Source organism: Agelaius phoeniceus, chromosome 3 (genome assembly GCF_051311805.1).
Source record: "Agelaius phoeniceus isolate bAgePho1 chromosome 3, bAgePho1.hap1, whole genome shotgun sequence".
Taxonomy (NCBI): domain Eukaryota; kingdom Metazoa; phylum Chordata; class Aves; order Passeriformes; family Icteridae; genus Agelaius; species Agelaius phoeniceus.
This window is the reverse complement of record NC_135267.1, coordinates 27,076,738-27,097,030: the sequence shown is the minus strand read 5'-3', so window position 1 is coordinate 27,097,030 and position 20,293 is coordinate 27,076,738. Positions and strand designations below refer to the sequence as shown.

General features: G+C 36.1%; 1 protein-coding gene across 2 annotated transcripts in view; it reads left to right on the top strand.

Annotated features, from left to right (window-relative positions):
• HCRTR2 (hypocretin receptor 2) overlaps positions 1–19,025 on the top strand; it is a 34,901-nt gene extending 15,876 nt beyond the window's left edge. The window contains exons 4-8 of one of the 2 annotated variants that reach the window (XM_054630096.2): positions 7,173–7,288; positions 11,940–12,160; positions 13,563–13,684; positions 14,778–14,978; positions 15,942–19,025. In XM_054630096.2, coding sequence (XP_054486071.1) covers positions 7,173–7,288; positions 11,940–12,160; positions 13,563–13,684; positions 14,778–14,978; positions 15,942–16,135 — 854 coding nt within the window. In that variant the 3' untranslated portion in view covers positions 16,136–19,025. Of the gene's footprint in view, positions 1–7,172; positions 7,289–11,939; positions 12,161–13,562; positions 13,685–14,777; positions 15,000–15,941 lie in introns of both variants that reach the window. The other variant, XM_077174958.1, reaches the window with a different exon arrangement.
• Positions 19,026–20,293: the final 1,268 nt, after the last annotated feature.

The following is a 20,293-nucleotide window of genomic DNA, read 5'->3' as shown; positions in this document are numbered from 1 at the left end:
TCAAAATAACAGGAGGTGTTAAATGAAGTAATCAAAACATCAAGAGATGTTAATATGAAGTCAAGTTGTGTAAACATAACAATAAATGTTCTTGATTATATAAGCTTTCCAGGAACTATCATTTTTTCAAATTTTGTGAAATTTCTGTGAATTTCTTTTGTGTTGTTGAGGCTTAAAATACATTTTAAATGAAGTTTAAATGAATGAGGCTGACTAATGTCTTGACCATGTTAATGCTTCCCAGAGGGCAGAAGTGTTCCCTCCCTTCAATGCTGGTGCTTATATAATTCTGTGACTGATGTACATCGATGGTTTACAAAGACTTCAGTACTTAGCCTTGAGAAGTAGCTATGCAAGAACAGATTTTCTTTTCACCTGATATTTTGCTAATTGCTGGCATTTGACTCATGTTTATAGGTATCTCCTGGGAGTTCAATGCAAATTGCATGTCATTGCAGAATTTACAGAGATGTCACCAAGACAGGGTAGTGAGTTAATCTAAAATTTGAAATTTGTCATGGACAAAATAATTTAAACAACTTTGTGAAAGTGATCAGTCACAAATTAATCTATACAAGAAGTGTAACCCTGCCTTTCCAGAGGAACTTTGACTCTAACATGTTCTGTGTCTGACTGAAGCTGTAAGGATTGCCAGGGAGTAACTACTTCTATTTTGTCTTCGTTCACAGCAAGTGGTGTGAGCCACCCACCCGAATGGCTGGGGCTCGACTCTGGTGGGCCTTGGCACACCTCCAGTGCTAACAGAGAGCATGAGTTACATGCTGTGACTCTGACACTGGATATAATGGCCATCAGTAATACCATTCTTCACACACAGGAAAATAAAGCCAAGTTTGCCAAAACACATAACTAAAAGGTGCCTGTTTAATAGCCTTGAGTCCGGCTGAAGCACAATCAGATATTTTCCCAGAGCTGTCTCTGTAGAAGAAGATTCCAGTCCTGTGAACAATTGTGATAAAATACAACTGGCTCACCTGTGTTTAATTATCATGATAAATTAGCTTAAACAGCCTGAACTGCTGAGGACTCTTCCAGGTGCTCTTCTGAAAGTCCCTTTCCTGCTAACAGCTTACACAGAGCCACCAGAGGATTAATGAGAAGACACTGGGTATCACATTCCCTGTTCTTTATCTCCTTCATCCCAGTTAGTCCTCTGGGACAAGGCAAGGGAGCAGAGGTGGCCACTAGCTCGTTGGTACTCACTGCTGACAAAGGTGTGCTCCAAGTTCATAGCTGAGAGGATGCCTCTGTTAAGCTGTATTGAATTTACTGTTTCATTGGAGAGGATAAATCTGCTCTTTACTTCTGGTGTTCTTCCTTCATCTGTGAAAAATTTTGTATCCCCTTCTGCTGCAGGATACTGCAGTAGTTATGTTACTATTTTCTTTCACAGCATTCATTCCAAGTACAATTTTTGTCCACTCATTTTGGTGCAGAAGCAATTATTCATGCCTTCATCACTTCAGGGTTAACTCTGCAGCAAAGATTCTTTTAATCTCAGCCTAGAAAAGGATGTGGTTAATTTATTAGGAAATCAAGAGAACATTTCATCAGGGAATGTAATCTCAGAATTTCCAGATCTGTATTGGCCACTTTTTGATTCCCAATGGAAAAGTGCTGCTTTTGAACTACAGATTTTGTAGTAGGTTTAGAAATATTTTAAACGGTGCCTCTTGTTCGGTTGTGCTGAAATAGTTGCAGCCTGAGCTGAAGCACCCAGTATTCAAAACAACCCCAACAAGAAACAACCAACCCAAATTCCCATGTGCTTGCAAGACTCTACTCCTATGGAGTGTATATTTAAATCTACTGATCTTCAGGTTATGATGTGAGCCTTCACTTGGATGTTTGGAGAGATAGAGGGGATTATAATAAAGGCAAGTCTATTTGTGTATAGAATCAATTTTTCTGTGTCTGGCTTCAGAAAGGGAGTACAAACACTCCAATTTTTTAAATTATTTATATTGATCATGAAAAGAATAATGTTATATTAAAAAGTTTTCTGAAATGGGAAACTTTTTACTCCACTGAAAGATAACAATCCTATTTTTATCTTGCTGAAACAAATAATTCTTCCAATGGTGATGCACCATCATTACTAGTTATTCTGCTGGTGCATTTCGGATATCCTTAAAAAATCTCCATGTTCTAATAATAGCTTATCATAGTAACTTGAAAGAAGAATCTTTATATGCATTAAATTATGAGCAGATTTCTCAAAATCATGGAATTGCCTAGTAAAAGTAGAGTTAACTGTATTTTATCAATGAGGATTATATATATATACACACACATCACTTTCAGACTATAGCAAATAAAGTGTAATTTAAAAATAATTTCCATTCTCTTGAAAGTTTCTAAGGACTCTGAGTTAGTTCAAAGCATAGAATATGCAGTTTTTCTACTGAAAAATAGGGTTTGAAATCATAAAGGCCCACAAAAAGAAGAACAAAAGAAAAGAGTAAGGCAGTGATTTGAAAAGAATGGTGAGCCTTAAAGCTAGAAGAAGAAATAAAAAGCTAATATTTTTAAAGAAAATGGCTACATTGTTATTGGGTTTTGTTTTGCCTCTTTTGACTATGCAAATATAGAAGGTCAAAGAAAGAGCTATCTAGGAGAATGTTGAAGGAGAAATAAATTAATGCTGCTACAAATAACCCATATTTGCAAAGAGAAACTGGAGAAGTAGATGTTGCATACACTCAAGAGACCCTGAGAAAGTCCTATAGGAAAACCAATTTCAAGAAAGAGATTGTATTTTGGGTGTTTATTGCTTTGTTTAGAACTGCATACAATTAATGCTGTCTAAAATTACAGTACGTCAGATAAAAATCTTTGCAGAATATCACGTACACCATATGTTCTGAGGATGTTAAACTGTGAATGTTAAAGACTGGGACTGCAAAAAGAGGATGCTTAGTAACACTTTCCAAAGTGTTTTGGAAGTCTATTGTAATTCTGGGACCCCAGGGCCACTGAAGCATGAGGTGCTACGGAAGAGTAACTGAAAGCCATGTCCAGGAAGATGTCAGAGATGCCAAAGCAGGAGACAGCACTGTACCCTACACAGACTTAGGACCAGCTGCTGGAGACCATAAAAGTCTGATGAGTGTCTGGAGGGAAGGTCTGATCAGTACTGTGACACCTGGGCTCCTCAATGGTGAACAAATAGTCGCCACCCTGACTAATAAGATTTGAGCATGCTGTTGGAAAGTTGCCAGTGGCTGCAAATGGAACAGTAGTTCAGCCTAAAACAGGGCTCAATTTCTTTATAATTGCTTCTGGCATTCCTGAATGTAAAATTCATTGCCAGTTCTAGGCTGAGGGTTTTTCATCTTGAGTACTGTCTAATAACAATATTTTATTTGGGAATGCAGAAGAATCTAACATGTGACCTATGCAGGCTCACTTAAGGAGCCAGAGTTGGCCACAGCTCTATAATAGTCTGTAATTGCTGTGCTGAATTTGATGATAAAGTGCCAAAATAAAAGAAATGTATATTAAAATGTGTCCAAGTCAGCTAAGTACATTGTCTTAGAGCTGTTCAAGAAGAGAGTGTTAGCCAAAGTTCATTAGCAAGCCCTTTGCAAATGATAAAAAGAATATGGAGACAATTCTTTCCCAAAACTAAATGGCTGAGTGGAAACAAAGGGAAGACTTTGTGTTCCTTTTCCTCTTAGAGTATTCATGCAATAGTACAAAACCACATTGTCTTAATTCTGGAAAACAAATAGCTGGAAATTGCAGTACTACAAGAAGATTTATACATCCTGTTTATCAAAGTGTTCATAATTTAATGAAAAACTCTTGGCATATTTTAATGTAGAAGGAAGTTAGGATATTTCAAATATTAAAATTATGCTGGGTGTTATTGTAAGTTGATAAGTCAAGCACAATATATTCAGTTTCAACATGTAATTTTAGTATTAGCTAGCCCTAAGTACTCTGACATAGGAACTTAGCTTGGAAGCACTGCATTATGTGTTTGATTTTTTTGTCCTATAGGCACCCACTTCCTAACGTCCCTGATTATTAAGCTTTATTTTAAAATGTACACTTTTAGTTGCATTGCTTCTCTATGTTGGTAACTCCAGAACCTCACGGGTATCTTCCTGAGAGTAGGGAACCTGGGAACTCTACTGATGCTCAGCAAACTTGATAGACCTGATTTTCCCTATTCTTAAGGAAGCTGTCAGGAGTACCAATTTTGTTAAGCACTATGGCTAAAGGGACCATTTCATTTGCTAGACATATCAAAACTTTTTGAGTGTTTATTTCAATTTGATTACATATGTATATGTATACAGGTATGTATATATGTATTTACACAAATATAGTAAAATTCTGGCAAAAATCCAGAAGCTGCAGTTTCAATCTACCAATTTCAGGCTGGGACTGGAAGACCATGTGGAGAGGGAAGCTTTAGAAAAATTTAAAATATGTTTAATAACCCCTGCAGTAGACAGATGAAAGCTCAATTTAACATACTGATCCTTTATCAGGTGGGGTAATTACAGTGTATGAATGAAGCTGAGTAGGAATGCTGATCTGAATCCAGTCCAACCCCTATGGCCACCTGTTTGCTTTATGTTTTATTCTCTCTTTTCAATAGAATAGCAGCCAGAGGCATGAGAGTAATTGTTTCATTCTTAAAGAGGTGGCTACTCCAGCTAAGAACACTCTCCCCCTGTCCTGAAGTCCATTATGTGACCATAGGAGGCAAGGACCCTTTTCTCCTCCTCTGCTTGGCAGTAAGAGTTTCAGCTGTCCCAGTCAGGCAGGACCACAGACTGATTGATGTTTGCATTCAAGGAGCCTGGAACTCACTTGATAAATGAATAGTATCTTTAGTCAGCCCTCCTCCTTGCTGCTGGGATTGTCAAACAGCTTTAAAGCTTTTCTTTGGCTTGAGAAGCTAAACAGAGTCATGTTTCTTAGGGAAAAGTTCTGCAAAGGGCTTTGCCCTGGGTGGAGGAGGGACAGGTTTCCTTTGATGTTTAGCAGCTGGCACTTTCCAGGTGGCTAAACTTCAAAGGCAAGTGTCAGGATCTTCCTCCAACCTGGTCCTCAGTTCTTTGTAGATAGCTAGGCTCATTTAATGTTTTACTTTACTTGGAATGCTAAATTGGAAGTCATAAACTCCAGATGGCCTTTTAAATATGTACCGTCCTTCCACCTGAAAGGGGCCCGGCTGCCAGCAGAGCACTGATGAGGCAGGTGGCACCTCCTCCTGAGCAGAAAGAATGTTCTTTCACTTCTGACCTCCTGTGATCCCAGTAAGCCACGGTACTCCAGTTGCTCCTTAATCTCTCCACCTGTGGAGCATGCATGTCAGTACTTCCCTGGCTAGCAGGCTTGCTGTGAAGCTGCATTTTCTGGAATGCAAAGCAAGTTTGAGATCATCAATCAACATATAATCTCAGGTTAATGCCAGTTATAATAAACCTGCCCCAAATGGTCTGGCTACCCCAGGGGCATTGATAAGAGGTAGTAGCTGCAGCTGCTAGTTAGGAGGTGGTAAGTTGGTTTGCTACAGGATCTTAGAGCAAGTAAGAAGTCAAATACTACTCATCTGAATTTTTTGAACCCTGATGTATCAAAACTATCAAATGTCAGTGGCAGCATCTCTATTACCTTTGCTGGGAATGAACATTGGCTGGATTTTGCTGTAGCAGGTTTCCATCTCCTTCATACTGAAGGTTTTCTGGGTGTACCAGCAGGCACTTTCAGGTCCAATGGCAAGTGTGGGATTACCTGAGTCTGCATTTGAGTGAATCTGGAATTTACATTATGGTGTTCTGTTCCCTACTATCAGAGTGGTGGGGCAAGTCTTTGTCTATCTTTGCCTGAACAAGCTCTGAAATTCTCCTGGCATGCTCTTCTTTGATAGGGTCCACAGTCTCAGTCACTTTAACAGGCAGAAAATTAATTTGGTGCACCAAAGTTTTGCTCTCATGCAACTCTTTTTTTTCTTTTCTTTTTTCCCTCTTTTTTCTTTTTTCTTTTTTTTTTTTTCTTTTTAATTTAAAAAGCAATCAGTACAGAATTTCACTTGCAGATCTTATCATCCTGAAACATTTGGAAATTCTGGAAATTAAAATAAAATTTCCTTCTTTATCCAAGATGCAATGCTTAGTATTACCTTGCAATTTAACTGTTCATGGGGTGCAGTTTCTCTTCTGCTATGTGTTGTTACTGTCCAAAATGTTCATTCCTTCTCTGAGGCCATCCACAGATGTTAAGTTGTAATTAATATCAACAATTGGTAATAGCAAAGTACACTTAATGTTACAAAATAGAAGACAAGTTTTCAGGCACTGCACATTCTGGTGTAAACTACTGATGGAGCTTAAGAGGCAACATTCTTAAAACTCAATACAGGCACAGCACTTCTAAGATATTTACTCTAAGCAAATAACATTCATAAGTTTTCTTTTGAAAAGAGATACATGGGAAATTAGAACACAATACTACCAAACTCTTTATTGTTAAATCTGAGTTTAAAACCATCTCGGAGATTTCCTAGGTTTAAAGCACTTGAATGTACTGATTCTATTTTTAAAATTTAATCATAATAATTAATTACTGCATCTTAATCAGATATATTCTGCCACCAACGAGTGATTTATGGAATGTGTGTCTCCCCTCCCATCAGTGTGCTGTAGTTTGCAGTTGCAGTCTTTGTAGGTGAGGGATTGTGCAGTTTACTCAGGGATACGTAGTAGCCTTTGCAGAATTAAAACTAATGACAGACAAGCTTTCAATATGTCAAGGATGAGGTAGGTTGGATGATTATTTACATATTTTTAGATAGAAAAATTTTTCACTTCTAGTCAATATTTCATTTTTAGATAACAAAATTAATCCATCACTGTTTTAACAAAAAGTAAAACTTGACACTCCATACCTAAAGTAATAATATGATAAGGAATCTGTAATGTGATATAGGAGATCCTTGAGATAAAAAGCATGTTTCTGATAGAATGTATCTAGAAGAGATTAAAAAACCAATCTTGACCATAATATTATTTGGTACATCTTCCTGTTATGTTGAAAAATACATGCATATCTATATGAATAATTTTTCTTAAGGTGATTTTGAAATGTATGTATATGTAAATGCACCTTTCCTATTTGAATTCTCTTTCCAGCTGAGGTTTACCCCAAAATGTATCACACATGCTTTTTTCTGGTGACATACATGGCACCACTGTGTCTTATGGTGTTGGCCTATTTGCAGATATTCCGGAAGCTGTGGTGTCGCCAGGTAAGTCACTAAGCACTGCCTCTGTTTAATTGCTCTTTTTTGTGCAGATTCCCAGGTACAACCTCTCCCTTTATAAACTCCATTTTGTCGCTTAGGAATTTGATTTTTCCATCCATGCAGGTATACAGCCACCTTGGAGAGGCATTGAGATGTCATGAAAAATGAAGGCAGCCAAAGTAAACAGTTTCATGTGTCTGTGAAGGGCTTTCTCTTAGAGAGAAAGAAAGCAAAAGGCATCAGAAAAATTGATTATAGGTAGAAGGAAAATCTCTCTCACTTGAATGTACTGATTGTATCTGAAATGCTTGCCAAAATACCTTAGATGACGTTATTTATACTGCTAAAATCTCTTGTAGCAGTCAAAATTTAAGATTGACCTTCTCATTTTGTTAGTTTTATTATTATTTTCCTTACTCAGGTTGATGGCAGGTCCAATCTGAACAAAATTTAAACTAGAAGGTCCAGCTATCAGTACTGGGAGACTGGAATTTCCTGATGTGAAGCTGGCTGTTACCAACAACATTTGATGTGAATTGGTATAAAAATAATTGACACAATTGCTAGTGTAAACATATTTTTTTTTCAAGATTCAAATAAAAAATACAGGAAAGAAAACAAGAACACTAAACAAAATAAAAAAACCATCAAGCAGACAAACAAACAAAGAACATTTGAATTTAAGTGGCAAAATGATGTATGTTTTTTTCAGGAATCTTTAAAAAAATTATTTTGTGTGTGTGAACTGTAATTTATCATGCACCTGTCTGTGGTGCTCTCTGATGTCTTCTGCTTTGTCTAGGATTTATCTATAGCTGTAGTCCACCACCAGCTGCCCTGTCATTCTGAAAAGGACAAAATACTCATCCTGTTGAAGAAATAATGCAAGATATTCCATCTCAAGTGGCTCTAACATAGTTCATATTTCCATCAACATATGGGCATGAATCACTTCTCTCTCACCAGCATGTTTGATACCATTCAATTCTGAGGCTGTACTGGGCACTGGATAATACCTGCCCCATCAGGAACATTTTTCATGCAGTTCATAATGATTCATCAGAGAAATCACAAATAGGCTTTGTATTTCTAAATATGCATAAAATTAAAAATCAAATCTTATACTGACAGAATATATCTCTCACAAGTAACTCATATACAGAAAATACCAAATCCACTTTAAGGCTTTTTGATATCGTCCATAAGTCATAAGAGCAATTTTCGTCACTTCTAATCAGATTAGGTTAAAACAGAATTGCTGTTTATCCTGCTTGTCAGCTTTAAATTATTATTTTTGCTTTTAATTTCTTAGGTTGATAAGATTAAATAACAAGATGGCTTGGAGATTAAATTTAACCTTTACAGTTTGAGGGGACTCTTTTCCAGAGCAAAGGATTTCTTGCTTAGTTTTAAGTCCAGTCTAAACGTAGTTCTAATATGCTCTGCCTTGCTGAATCTGTCCTGTATCACCCAATGACTTTATCACCATAATCCTTCTCAACCTTCTCTTCTTTACAATCTGCCTAGCCTCTCAAACTCTGCATTAACTAAGTTAATGCAAAGCAGTTGTTCTTAACCTACACGTAGTTGAAATTGCTGGCTCAGATGCAGAGCAGAAGTTGAATGACTGAAAACCAACCTTTTTTTTGGGCTCCCCCACCTCCACTCCCCAGTAGTTTTAGCTGGTCTATTTGTTCTTCAGGTTTCTTCTTCCTATTCATCTTTCATGCTGGCAAGGTTAGGATGATCCTTTGTTTTTCAGTGACAAAAAGAGAAATTCTACTACAGGCTTAGTGCTATCAGTGGTGCCAAATTACAGCTGTCTCTCTGCCTGGCCTAGATGATAGCACTATGTATACGAGGCTGCAGTAAGTGAAATTAAAACCACTGCATATCTATTATCAGCTATGACTTGGCTGCAGGCATCAGGCCCTTTTCTAGGTGCAGCAGGTGTGCTGTAATCAGTCATGTAGCACAAATTAATGAAGTGCTCTAAATGTGTTCTTTGGTAACAGTTTCAATAAAGAATCATGCTGTTTACCAGAAATTCAGTTAAATATGGTGATCTTATTGCAAGGTACAATGAGCCTTTCAGATGTACATGATAGAAAAAACAACTAACAGTAGATGCTTTCTATGCCCTATATTTTTTCTAAAGGTTATTTTTTTAAATGTAATGTGTTGTGCATGCAAATTTTCAAATGAAAAAGACAAGACTGAATTACAAGTTATCATTGCCATACTTTGTGTAATAGCTCTTAAAATTTCTGATTGTATAAATCAAGCAGACCTTTGAATTAATGACTCACTTTTATAACGACAAGTACAATCATGCAAAAAATACTATAAATTTTGAGTAATTAATTTTAATTATTAGTAAGAAGGTAGTAATTTAGAAGTCTATGTTCTTGTGTGGATTTTAAGTTGATTAAAAATGGCTTCTGTACAAACAGAACTGAATGAACTGAATATGATGAAAATGTTGATACATAATTTGTAATATCAAGTTCCTAGTACATTTCAATTTCCTCATGTCTGAATGCATTATCACTAAAGCACATTTGAATTAATAATTAGGAATTTTATCCATTTTCTTTTTAGTAGTTGAAATGTACCCTCCCAATCTTTGCAAGTTGATACTACATTTGAGAAATTTTCTTTGGTTGTAAACCCCTTGATAACTATCTGAGGGGGTAGAGAAAAAGGTGCATAAGAAAGTAAAACTCTAAATTTTAGTACTTGTATATTCACAGCTAATAGGCTTTTCATAAAATGTTGGAATTACACAAATGCTTCAAAATTATCTCTCTGACTGATTAATTACTAACAAGCAAATATATGCGTTATGCTCCCATGTGTACATTTGTGTATATTTGTACATAAAGAATCACAGGATCATAGAAACATTTATCTTGAAAAAGGCCCTTAAGGACATTAAATTCAACCATAACAACCATTGAATTCAACCATAACAACCATAACACTGCCAAGTTCCCCACTAAACCCTGTCCCAAAGTGCCACCTCTGCTTGTCTTTTAAATATCTCCAGGAGTGGTGAGTTAACCACTTGTCTGGCAGCCTGTTCCAAGGCTTGACTACCCTTTCTGTGAAGAAATTTTTCCTTATATCCAATCTAAACCTCCCCTGGCTTAACCTGAGACAATTTCCTTTCATTCTATCACTTCTCTGCTACACCCCACAGCCAAGTAGGGCAAATCCCTTGCAATAGTACTGAGGTGCAATTATCAAGCTGGGAATTGCTGATTTCAGCTGTGTGAGTGGGACTCCACAGTAGAAGTACAAGGGGCTGAGTTGTTTTAAATCCATGGATACATTAGTAAAAACTAAATGTTAGAATTTATCCCCAGTTTTGCTTAATGGATATTCTGCTCATTACATGGCAACTTTGCCAAAATGTTCCAATAGTTGTAAATCATGTTTGGTGTGTTCATGAATGCTGAACTAAGGGGTTGTCTGAAGATATTCACACACAACTCCCACCCCAGCCAACAAATAAATAAATAGACCAAAACAAAAACCAACAAAAAAACCCCCACCCAACCCCACAAAACCACAACATAGTAGGTTTTCTTAAACAATTCTGAATGTGCATGCTTTTTATCTTACTTTTATCTTTCTTAAATAAGTACTAAATTTTCATAATTTTCTTGTCAGTTTGTCTGGATAAGCCCTAGTTAAAAAAAAAAAAAGTTACAATAGACAATGTGAATTTTTCAGATACTTTTGAAGTTGAAATATTTCTCATGAGATTAGTCACCCTACACACAGTTGTACTACACAGAAATAAAACTGTATTTCTAGCCAAAAAGTTTTCACACTGTATGACATTGAAAATATTATAAATGTAATTGTAATAGAGTTCTCTGAGAAACTCCTTGACATCTACAGTCTTTCACATTTTGCTGCAGGCAGGAAGTAATTTAGAAGAACTGAAGCAAAATGGTTTTACTTGGCTTGTCTTATGTGAGGGCACAGAAAACAAAAAACCTTTTTTTTTAATAGCACGGTCCTACATGCAACTCATTGCATGTCTTTGACTAATCTAATTCTTCCTGTGTCTTGGCACTTTTCCATGATTTCCCTCAGTTTAGAAGAACTTTGCAGAGAGATCCACACTTCAGCTGTGATTATTTCTTTAGCTACTTCACTGTCATATGGGTTGCATGTATGGAAGTTTTATGGCACCTAAAGCTATGCAGGCTTTAAATCCGTGTTTTCCAGTACTGAAAAACTGTTTGGTATCTTATATTAGCAGCATATTAATGGGGAAAACTACTCTGCTATACAACAAAACATTTAATGTAGAACTTTAAAGCAACATAACTGCAGCAATAGGGCTGGTTATGTTGATAGTCTGAAGACGCAGGCAAGGCAAGGTATGTGGGAAGTAAAGAAAACTTGAGGACATCAGTTGATATCTGTGTATAAAATACAATTTTTTATGCAGTCCCTCTTGTGTGTCTGAAATTCAGTTTGTCCTGCAGCTACATGAATTAAATTAATTTAAAAATCCTTTTTATCCCTGTGAGCTTACACTGTGTATGTCAAGGTGTCTATTTGTCTTGTTATATCTGCAGACAAAATTGGTTTTTTAAAATGTTTTTCAAAATGCCCCTTATTTTGTTTGCCTTAGATCCCAGGAACTTCTTCTGTTGTTCAGAAGAAATGGAAGCCTCAGCAGCCTTCAGCACAGCCCCGAGGGCTGGGACAATCAACAAAGTCAAAGATTAGTGCTGTGGCAGCTGAAATAAAACAGATTCGTGCAAGAAGGAAAACAGCACGTATGCTAATGGTCGTCCTTCTGGTTTTTGCACTTTGCTACCTACCAATTAGCATCCTTAATGTCTTGAAAAGGTAAAGTTTATCTCCAAATATAAACACTTGGTAAAGCTTTCTGTCTAAAACCAGAATTCTCTGTTAAATTATTCCTTTTATTCTGACAGATACTTTTGAAGGATAAGCTTACTTATTGCATGATAAAGAAGTGGAAAATAAGCATAGCATTGCAAGAAAATAATATATATAACATATATATGTATATATATAACATATAGTACTTAAACTAGAGGCCAGATTGTGGAACTTTTATTAACAAGATCTTCCTCATGAAAATGATCTAACCTATCTCCTCATTAAACCTGATCATTTATGTGGGATTGCAGCTTGTTTGCTGTAAATGCCCCCATGGAAGTGCAATCACCTAAAGCAGCAGCTGAAGGTTAGCAGCAGAGTGCAATGTTGTGGCTTGGCTCCAAGGACTGTGAAATGCTGAGTTCAAACCTAAGCTACTCATGTACAGTTTTGAGACCTTAGACTAACCCTTCCATTGGTCCTATGAAGCTGTATTTGAACTTCTTATCTTTTTCTCTCTGTGCATTTCGGATATGATTGTGTACACTCTTGGTTTTTGTACAGTGCCTGACAGACTGAGGCTTTGGTAAAGTTACACCTCATGAGTCCTCTGGAATACCAATAAATAATGGCACATAGCATAAGATTTGAATATCCTAGAAAAAATGAGCGTGTTATTAGTGCTTTTTTAATTGGAGTGCTATTGGAACATTTTAGTTTTTAAGGGATAGTTTCAAGGTTTACATACATCCTACTCAATTCTGGCCCTTCCCTGAGGCCTAATTTAAATACTTTTCATTCTCAAGTAGAAAATTTAGAGAGAAAACGATTTCCAGAAGATGGTTCATGCCACCTAGAGCATGAAACAGAGGAAATACGCAGGCTACATCAACAACAATAGCAGAGTAGGCCCAGGGTTAGATTTTCATGTGAATGTCAGAAGTAATGCATAAGGAGTCTGGGAAATGCAGATTTCTCTGGAGGGCAGAAACTGCTACAGTAGCCTCAGGTTTGGGGCCAGTTCAGTGCCTTTTCAATTCCAGAGATATTTGGAGAGTGGCTTGGAGAGTGGGCCTAGAGCCAGGAAGATCAGTGACATAAGTGCATCAAAAGCAACTTTTCCTGTCTTTTCTTGGCTTATCTGACACCAGATGACTTTAGTTACTTGGCAGAAAACTTGTGCATCTTCACCATGGTAAAGTCTCAGTTGTGCCAAACCACCAAGATAGGAGGCTAAGGGCTGGGGAGAGGATTTCTTTTCTCAAGTAAGAAAGCACTGCTGAATCAGCCTTTTTGTGGTACTGCAAATAGGTCATCAGAGATAATATCAGGCTACAAGTTGTAAAATCTTTTTAAATGAATTCTAATTTTGCCATCTTTCAGGTTTGCTTTTCTCTTTCTGTAGGGTTTTGGGGATGTTTAATCATGCTGATGACAGAGAAACTGTATATGCCTGGTTCACATTCTCACACTGGCTTGTATACGCAAACAGTGCCGCCAATCCTATTATTTATAACTTCCTCAGTGGTAAGTTACTGTTACCTAGAATTCAAGTTTAATGTATAATTTGAATGTAATGAACCATAGCAAAAATTAATGACCGTGTAACTTCAGCTCAGCTCCTCCAGTGGGAGCTTGATCCTCTTCCTAGAAGAAGTTACCTGAAGTATTCCATTACCCTCAGGCTCTCTACCAAAAAGTAACCTGGAGTGTGCCAGGGCCTGAGTCCAAAAGCTAGAGTATGACATTAATGTGGCAGAGAAGTTCCTGGCATGACTTTGATCTGAAACAATTACCATTTCTCTAAACACTCCTGGATGCTCTCTGGCAGGTAGCACAGTCCAGGGGCTGTCCCCAGCTGGCGTGTTATATCCAAGTATTGGGATTTGGAGGCTGTGAGTCTTTAACAGTATCTGCATGGCCAGACTGTGCCAAGTAGGGTCAAATTCAAAAACAAGCCAGGATGCTGTTTACTTACTATTATAGATTTCTCATTGTTTGTATTTGTGTCATTTGGCTTGGAGAGCAGAATGAGGAACTGACCTGGTAGTATTGCAGCTAAATACAGGGAGGCAAAACTCTATTGATCCTCACTATATATTGGCCCACTGTAGTTTTTTTTGTGGTGTGTAATATGAGAATGATCTGAACAATTTTCTCTGAGCCCCAAAAGCATGGGATTGTCAAAATTGTGAATCTTCTTCTAAAATCTATTAATGATAAAACACAAATTAGCCATGCTCTCTCATTTCACATATCAAGTAAGGATTCAATCATTCAAGCCTATATTTGCTCAATTATTTTTTTGTTACATACGTAAATAATCAACAGACTATCTATGAGGTGGTTTCGTTAATCATTCTAGTTTGTCCATTCTGTCTAGCCAAGAATAATTCTGTCTTCACATCACACCTCACATGTCTTCTTAGAAAGGTTGTCTTTTTTTCTGTCTTCCTCCAAGATGATTAAACTGTGATTTTCTGCTTTTGCATTAGAAGAGCATCTGGGTGGTTCACGTTAATTTTGCTTTAGATAACTCCTTTATATCCGAATATATGAAGTTTGATGAAATGCAATTTATAGTACCATTTTTTTCATGAGTCATTTTTGTGGTTGACAGGGAAATTTAGAGAAGAATTTAAAGCAGCATTTTCCTGTTGCATCTTTGGCATTCGCAGCCACCATGACGAACGGTTCAACAGAGGTCGTGCCAGTACAGAGAGTCGGAAATCCTTGACCACCCAGATCAGCAATTTTGATAACGTTTCAAAACTCTCAGAACACGTTGTATTGACCAACATAAACACAATTCCATCAAATGGTACTGCATCTATTACCCACTGTTAGTATACTGGTCCCTATGCCTTTTGATCCCATAGAAGTAAATTCTAATTCTGCATCCATCAATATTGGGATCTGAGCACAAAGAGAGAAGGGTGTTTAAAATTAAGAACTGACTGCAAGAAAAGAAAATTAAAATAAATATTTTAGAGAATATGCCATAACTTTGATTATATAATGAGGGAAGAAAATTTCTCACATTTCTTTCAAGTCGTGTTGCAGATAGCTCGGGAGCAAAGCAGTGATATTTTATACAAATATTTTCTTTGGATAAAGAAATTCATATTAATTTATTTTCCAAAATTTTTTGTTCTTTTTCATGGTAAGCTATTGCATGTGTTCAGGAACAGCTGGGAAGCCACTTTTCATTTAATGTAGAAAGAATGGGGTTTTTCACCTGAATTCAGTAGTACTGCCATTCCTTTATGTACAGCACAAGCAAAGTTACAAATATGAAACTCATATGACAGTGTGGCTATAAATTATGTTTTACCCTTTGTTTCTCATTTATTCTCTTCTCTCTGTCCTCTGCTCATGGCAGGGAAGTTAGACTAGATGGTCTTTAAATGTCTCTTCAAACCCAAACCATCAATGATTCCATGACTGACTTATAAAGAGGAAGCTGTGGTGCTCTGCTGGTCAGAAAGACATCTGGATAAGGAACCACAGGGCAATTTACTAAATAGTAAATATTAATAAGTAGAACACATGAAAATGTTGAAAAGTTAAAAAATCAAGATTTATGCATCAGAAATGCCCTTAGTCTTCAGTCAGGAAGCTTTCACTTCAAATTTTCAAATGCAATTTGAAACATTTTCTGGAAGACCATTTTATTAATAGATAATCACCTGCATAGTGTTCAGAGAGAGATAATCAGAGAGTCAGTTAGCCAGCCACCTGATACAAGCAGTGAAATTATTTAAAATCTTTATTTTATCTACAGATATCCCAGCTATGCTCAGCCCATTGAAGTCAGCAGAGCTGCATCTCCACATACCCGGGATGAACATGACTTCAAACATAGATGAAGCCATGAGGGTTTCTGCAGAAGACACTGTCAAACCAGAGAATGCAGAGTGGGATAAATTTGTCCCTAGCATAACTAAACTCACTTCGATGGAGTTACAGCAAGGATGACTTTGGCTCAATACACTACAACTGCCACAGAGTGTCACATGCTTTTACATGTGGTACAGACTACAACTGGACAAAGGGGTTCCTTCAAAATAACTGCCTATCCTCTTTTTTCTCAGTCTTACAGAAACCTACTTACCTCAGTATGAGCTAAAGAACATGTCTTTACAATTCTTTTTAAAGATTGGATTGTATCATACTTTGTACATATTGTAGATATTTATTTTTATATATTTTAGATGCTGTGAAATGTTCTAAAATGTATCATATAAAGAAATCTAAGTATTTGAAAGAAAGCTCAAACATCATTTATTTATATCCTCTTTCTATAAATGATTGATTCATGTACAAAGAATGCTTACTTATGCACTAGTGATATTCTGGCATTACTTTGCACTTCTTTTTCTGCAAATCCACTTGTAGTAAGTTCTATGTTTATTATGGAACTTTCACTTCAGACTGATGTGGGGAGAGTCTGCATTACTTTTCTAAGTACAGACTTGCTTCTAAGATGTGAATCCAAAGTGCTGAAAGTCACATATTTTCATAAGATTACACTTAAACAGCCTTTTATTTTTTTCAGATTTGAGTGCCTAAAAAGTAACCATTTAAATAAAACCTATGTGATGCTCAAAGGTGCTATAGGCTCAAATTTCCTGCTCAGGCCAATAGGAATAACAAGTGTCAGCACCTCTGAAGGACTGAACATTTTAACTTTGGTAGCTCATTTTAGTCCATAATGTGTATGTGTTGCTCCAGAAGATCTCTGAAAATCTTTAACGTAGGGAACATTAATTGTCTTTCATTTTCATTACTTCTCTCTCAACTGCCATTTATAACTAAAGATACAATCAATTCTAGATCTATATAGCTATTTATGGGATAATCTCTCTGGCCTGGAGCTGCCTACTATGTATTGTATTTTACTTCTTAAAGGATGAACATGGTGCATCACTGGAGACTTAGTCTTCTAGAAGAATGTGGTCTATTGGTTAGAAAAAGGCTAATTATGAGAACCTGAGATGCAATTTCCCTGTGGCACTATTCTTGCATTTCAGTCTAGGTTTTTCAAAAGAATACGTAAGATGAGAGGAAGGACTTTTTTATTAAAAATTATTTGGCATAGGAAGAAGACAGTCTTATGTATTCAAATGTTTCTATAAAGCCAATTATTAATTGACCAGGTATTATTTGATTACCTTTTGTAAATGTTTTTCTAGGTTTTTCTTTGACCTAATGTCATGCAATGTATTATCTATCATGGCAACTATAGTTTTATGAAGTGCTCAATCACTTTATGCTTTAGCCTTCCCCAACAGCTGTTTTACTTGACATTGTTGCAATTCCTCCTAATTTTCATTGCTGTTAAGTGAGAGAAAGGGATTTGCATTCATTTGGATATTAAAGTTTTCTATTTAGAGAGAAAAAGGAGAATACTCTTTTTTTAATTAAAAAAGAATAAAGAAAAATATTTAAATGGACAGAATGTTTAAATATCAAATAAAATAATAGGATTTTCAATATTTGAATGTGTAAGCTTAATTTTTAAGTATAGCTATTATATCAATGTTATTTTAAGAAATTATTGTTCTTCATCTCTTCTAAGAAAAATAAAACCCAAATAACTGTGGAAAGCACAGCAGGATTTGATTTCATAGCTATTGCAATTCCTTTACCATAAGAAAACTATTTTTGCTCTTCAACCATGGAAAATGCAGAATTGTTAAAGAGTGTTGAACAAGATATATATTTTTTCTATATAATTTGAAATAATTTAACAAACACCTGCTGAATTAAAACATTACAGATATGGGGAAATGGAATTTCAGATGTCCTCTAAGCATTTTTTTTTGTTTAGTTATAAGCAAATAAACAGTCATAAAGTTAAAAGCTAGTATAGCAACCCAGCTGCAAAATAATCAGTAATCATTTATTTGAGACATAAAATATCTCAGTCCACGGTTGAAAAATGTCTATTATGCCCAAATTCGGGAAAGCTATATTTTTATTTCAGAAGATGTATTTTTATCCTTGAAGAAGGAGAAAAAATGTAGAAAGCAAAGGTTATTTAAGAAAACTTGGACAGCATAAGAGGGGAGTATGTATCTTTTTCAAACATAAAAGGTCACGGGTCACTGTGGAAGGCCAGCAAAATTCTTATGCCTTGTCAGGTGTGTTCCCCAGATCCCTGTGAGACAGAGAGGAAAAGGTCTCAGTACTCCTAACCTGGGCCAGCAAAGAAGAAATCAAAATATTGTTGCTCATGGACAAATCCTAACTAGCATCTTTCTAAAGAGGGGGTGAATAGCACCTGCTGACACAATTTGTATTCTTCTTGCTGCTACCTTAATGCCAGGGGGATAAACTGTGTTAGCTGAGTTCATTCTGAGGCAAGAACGCCACTAAAGATCAGTGGCAGTTTTTGGAGGTGTTCTGTGCTATGTTAGAAAGGGAGATTCTGGCCTTAATTTTGTCTTTGTAAGAGAAAGCACATCTTGATTCTCTTTTTTATCTTTTCTTATTTTCACCTAGAACTCCAGAATTAAAATGTTCCAACATTTCTAGGAATTTCTTTTAACCACAATTTTAACTTAGCAGTACTTTTTGTGTGGAGAATATAAATAAAATATGAGACATTCATTAGCAAATGATTCTGGGTTTTCTCTGGACAATTTCTATGGAGTAAAGAGCATATCTTTCAGAGACAAATTATACAATCAGATGTTACATCAGATTTGAAATTCTAAGGATAGCTAGAGAGCATAACTAATTTTTGCCAGAGACTGTGGCCATCAAGATAAATATTGGTGAAATATGGTTATCAAGATAAATATCTGGTTATTTTTATGAAAATATTTTTCATTCAAAAATAAATATTTTTGATGAAAATATTCTTATTCTTTTATTTCTTTAGTTTTAAAAAATTCAAGAAATACCTTTTTTTATTAAAATAATCCCTAGGAGAAATAAACCAAATAGTGAGCAATAGCCAGCAATGGAGATAGAAATAGCTGTGAGAAGAGAGTCTATAATGAATGAACATTTCTTATCCAGCATATAAATTCTGAAAGTTATCTAAAATCTGAGCCATAACTGGGCTTTGCTACCTCTAGCTGCTTTTTTATTCTAATATTTCCACTATTGAAATGGAGATAAATGGAGAAATGGAGTTCTCATGCCATTGTTTCTGCTTGTCCACAGCAGCATTAAACACAGGGTTTAAATCACAGCATATTTTTTCCTGCAGATATGAGTTCTTGTGCCACCATCATTCTGGTGCTTTGTCTCTCAACATATTTCACAGTCTTGAAGGTCTGATATCCTGACCTGTTTCTCCTTTACTGTTGTCACTGTAGTGATAAGCTTGTGCCTTGCAGTCACAATGAATGCAAGATAATATCTCCCTGTCTCCACCTCCAAAACCACAATGTTTTTCCTTTTCTTCTGGACTAAATAGACAGAACCATCTCATTCTCTGATTTTAGTAAAACTGATATGTGTTATTGACCTGGAGAGTGTTTTATAGGACGGAGAATACACCAAACATTACTTTAAGTCAGCCCTCACTCAATGACGTATCATAATCTACTGCTGCATATTACAGTGGTTCAAAGCAAAGGCAAATCTAGCTTTCCAACCTAGAATTTGTCTCACAGATAAAATTACATTAATCTCTCAGGCTGTTCTTTCTACTTGACAATTAGGTTTTTCTGTTGGACATATTGGGTGAAGTAATATATATTTATCAAACAATTAAAAAGCCCACAAACAAATATTTGGTTATTTTGTCATTAGGAGCTTACATAAATAATGAAGTTTAAAAAACTAGCTAAAAATCTGTGTAAAATAAAATAAAATAAAAAGAGAAATTGCAGGCAAGATCGATTTTTCCTGAGCTAAGAAAAATATCTGAAATCTGTATTTTGGGTCAAGTTTTGCTTTGTCAGCAGGGACAGGATTTCAACTACTATATCTGTCTCTCTGATAGCTAAGTTGAAAATTTTATGAGATCTTTTTGTTTAGGCATTTAAGGACGAAATACAGTTAAAAAATTGTGAAAATAAGATTCATGAGTAGCATGGGGAAATCAGTAGGGATCTGTTGTTTCCTCCTCCTTCCACTGCAAAAGCAAAGCACACACACACTGGAGCCAGCAGGTGT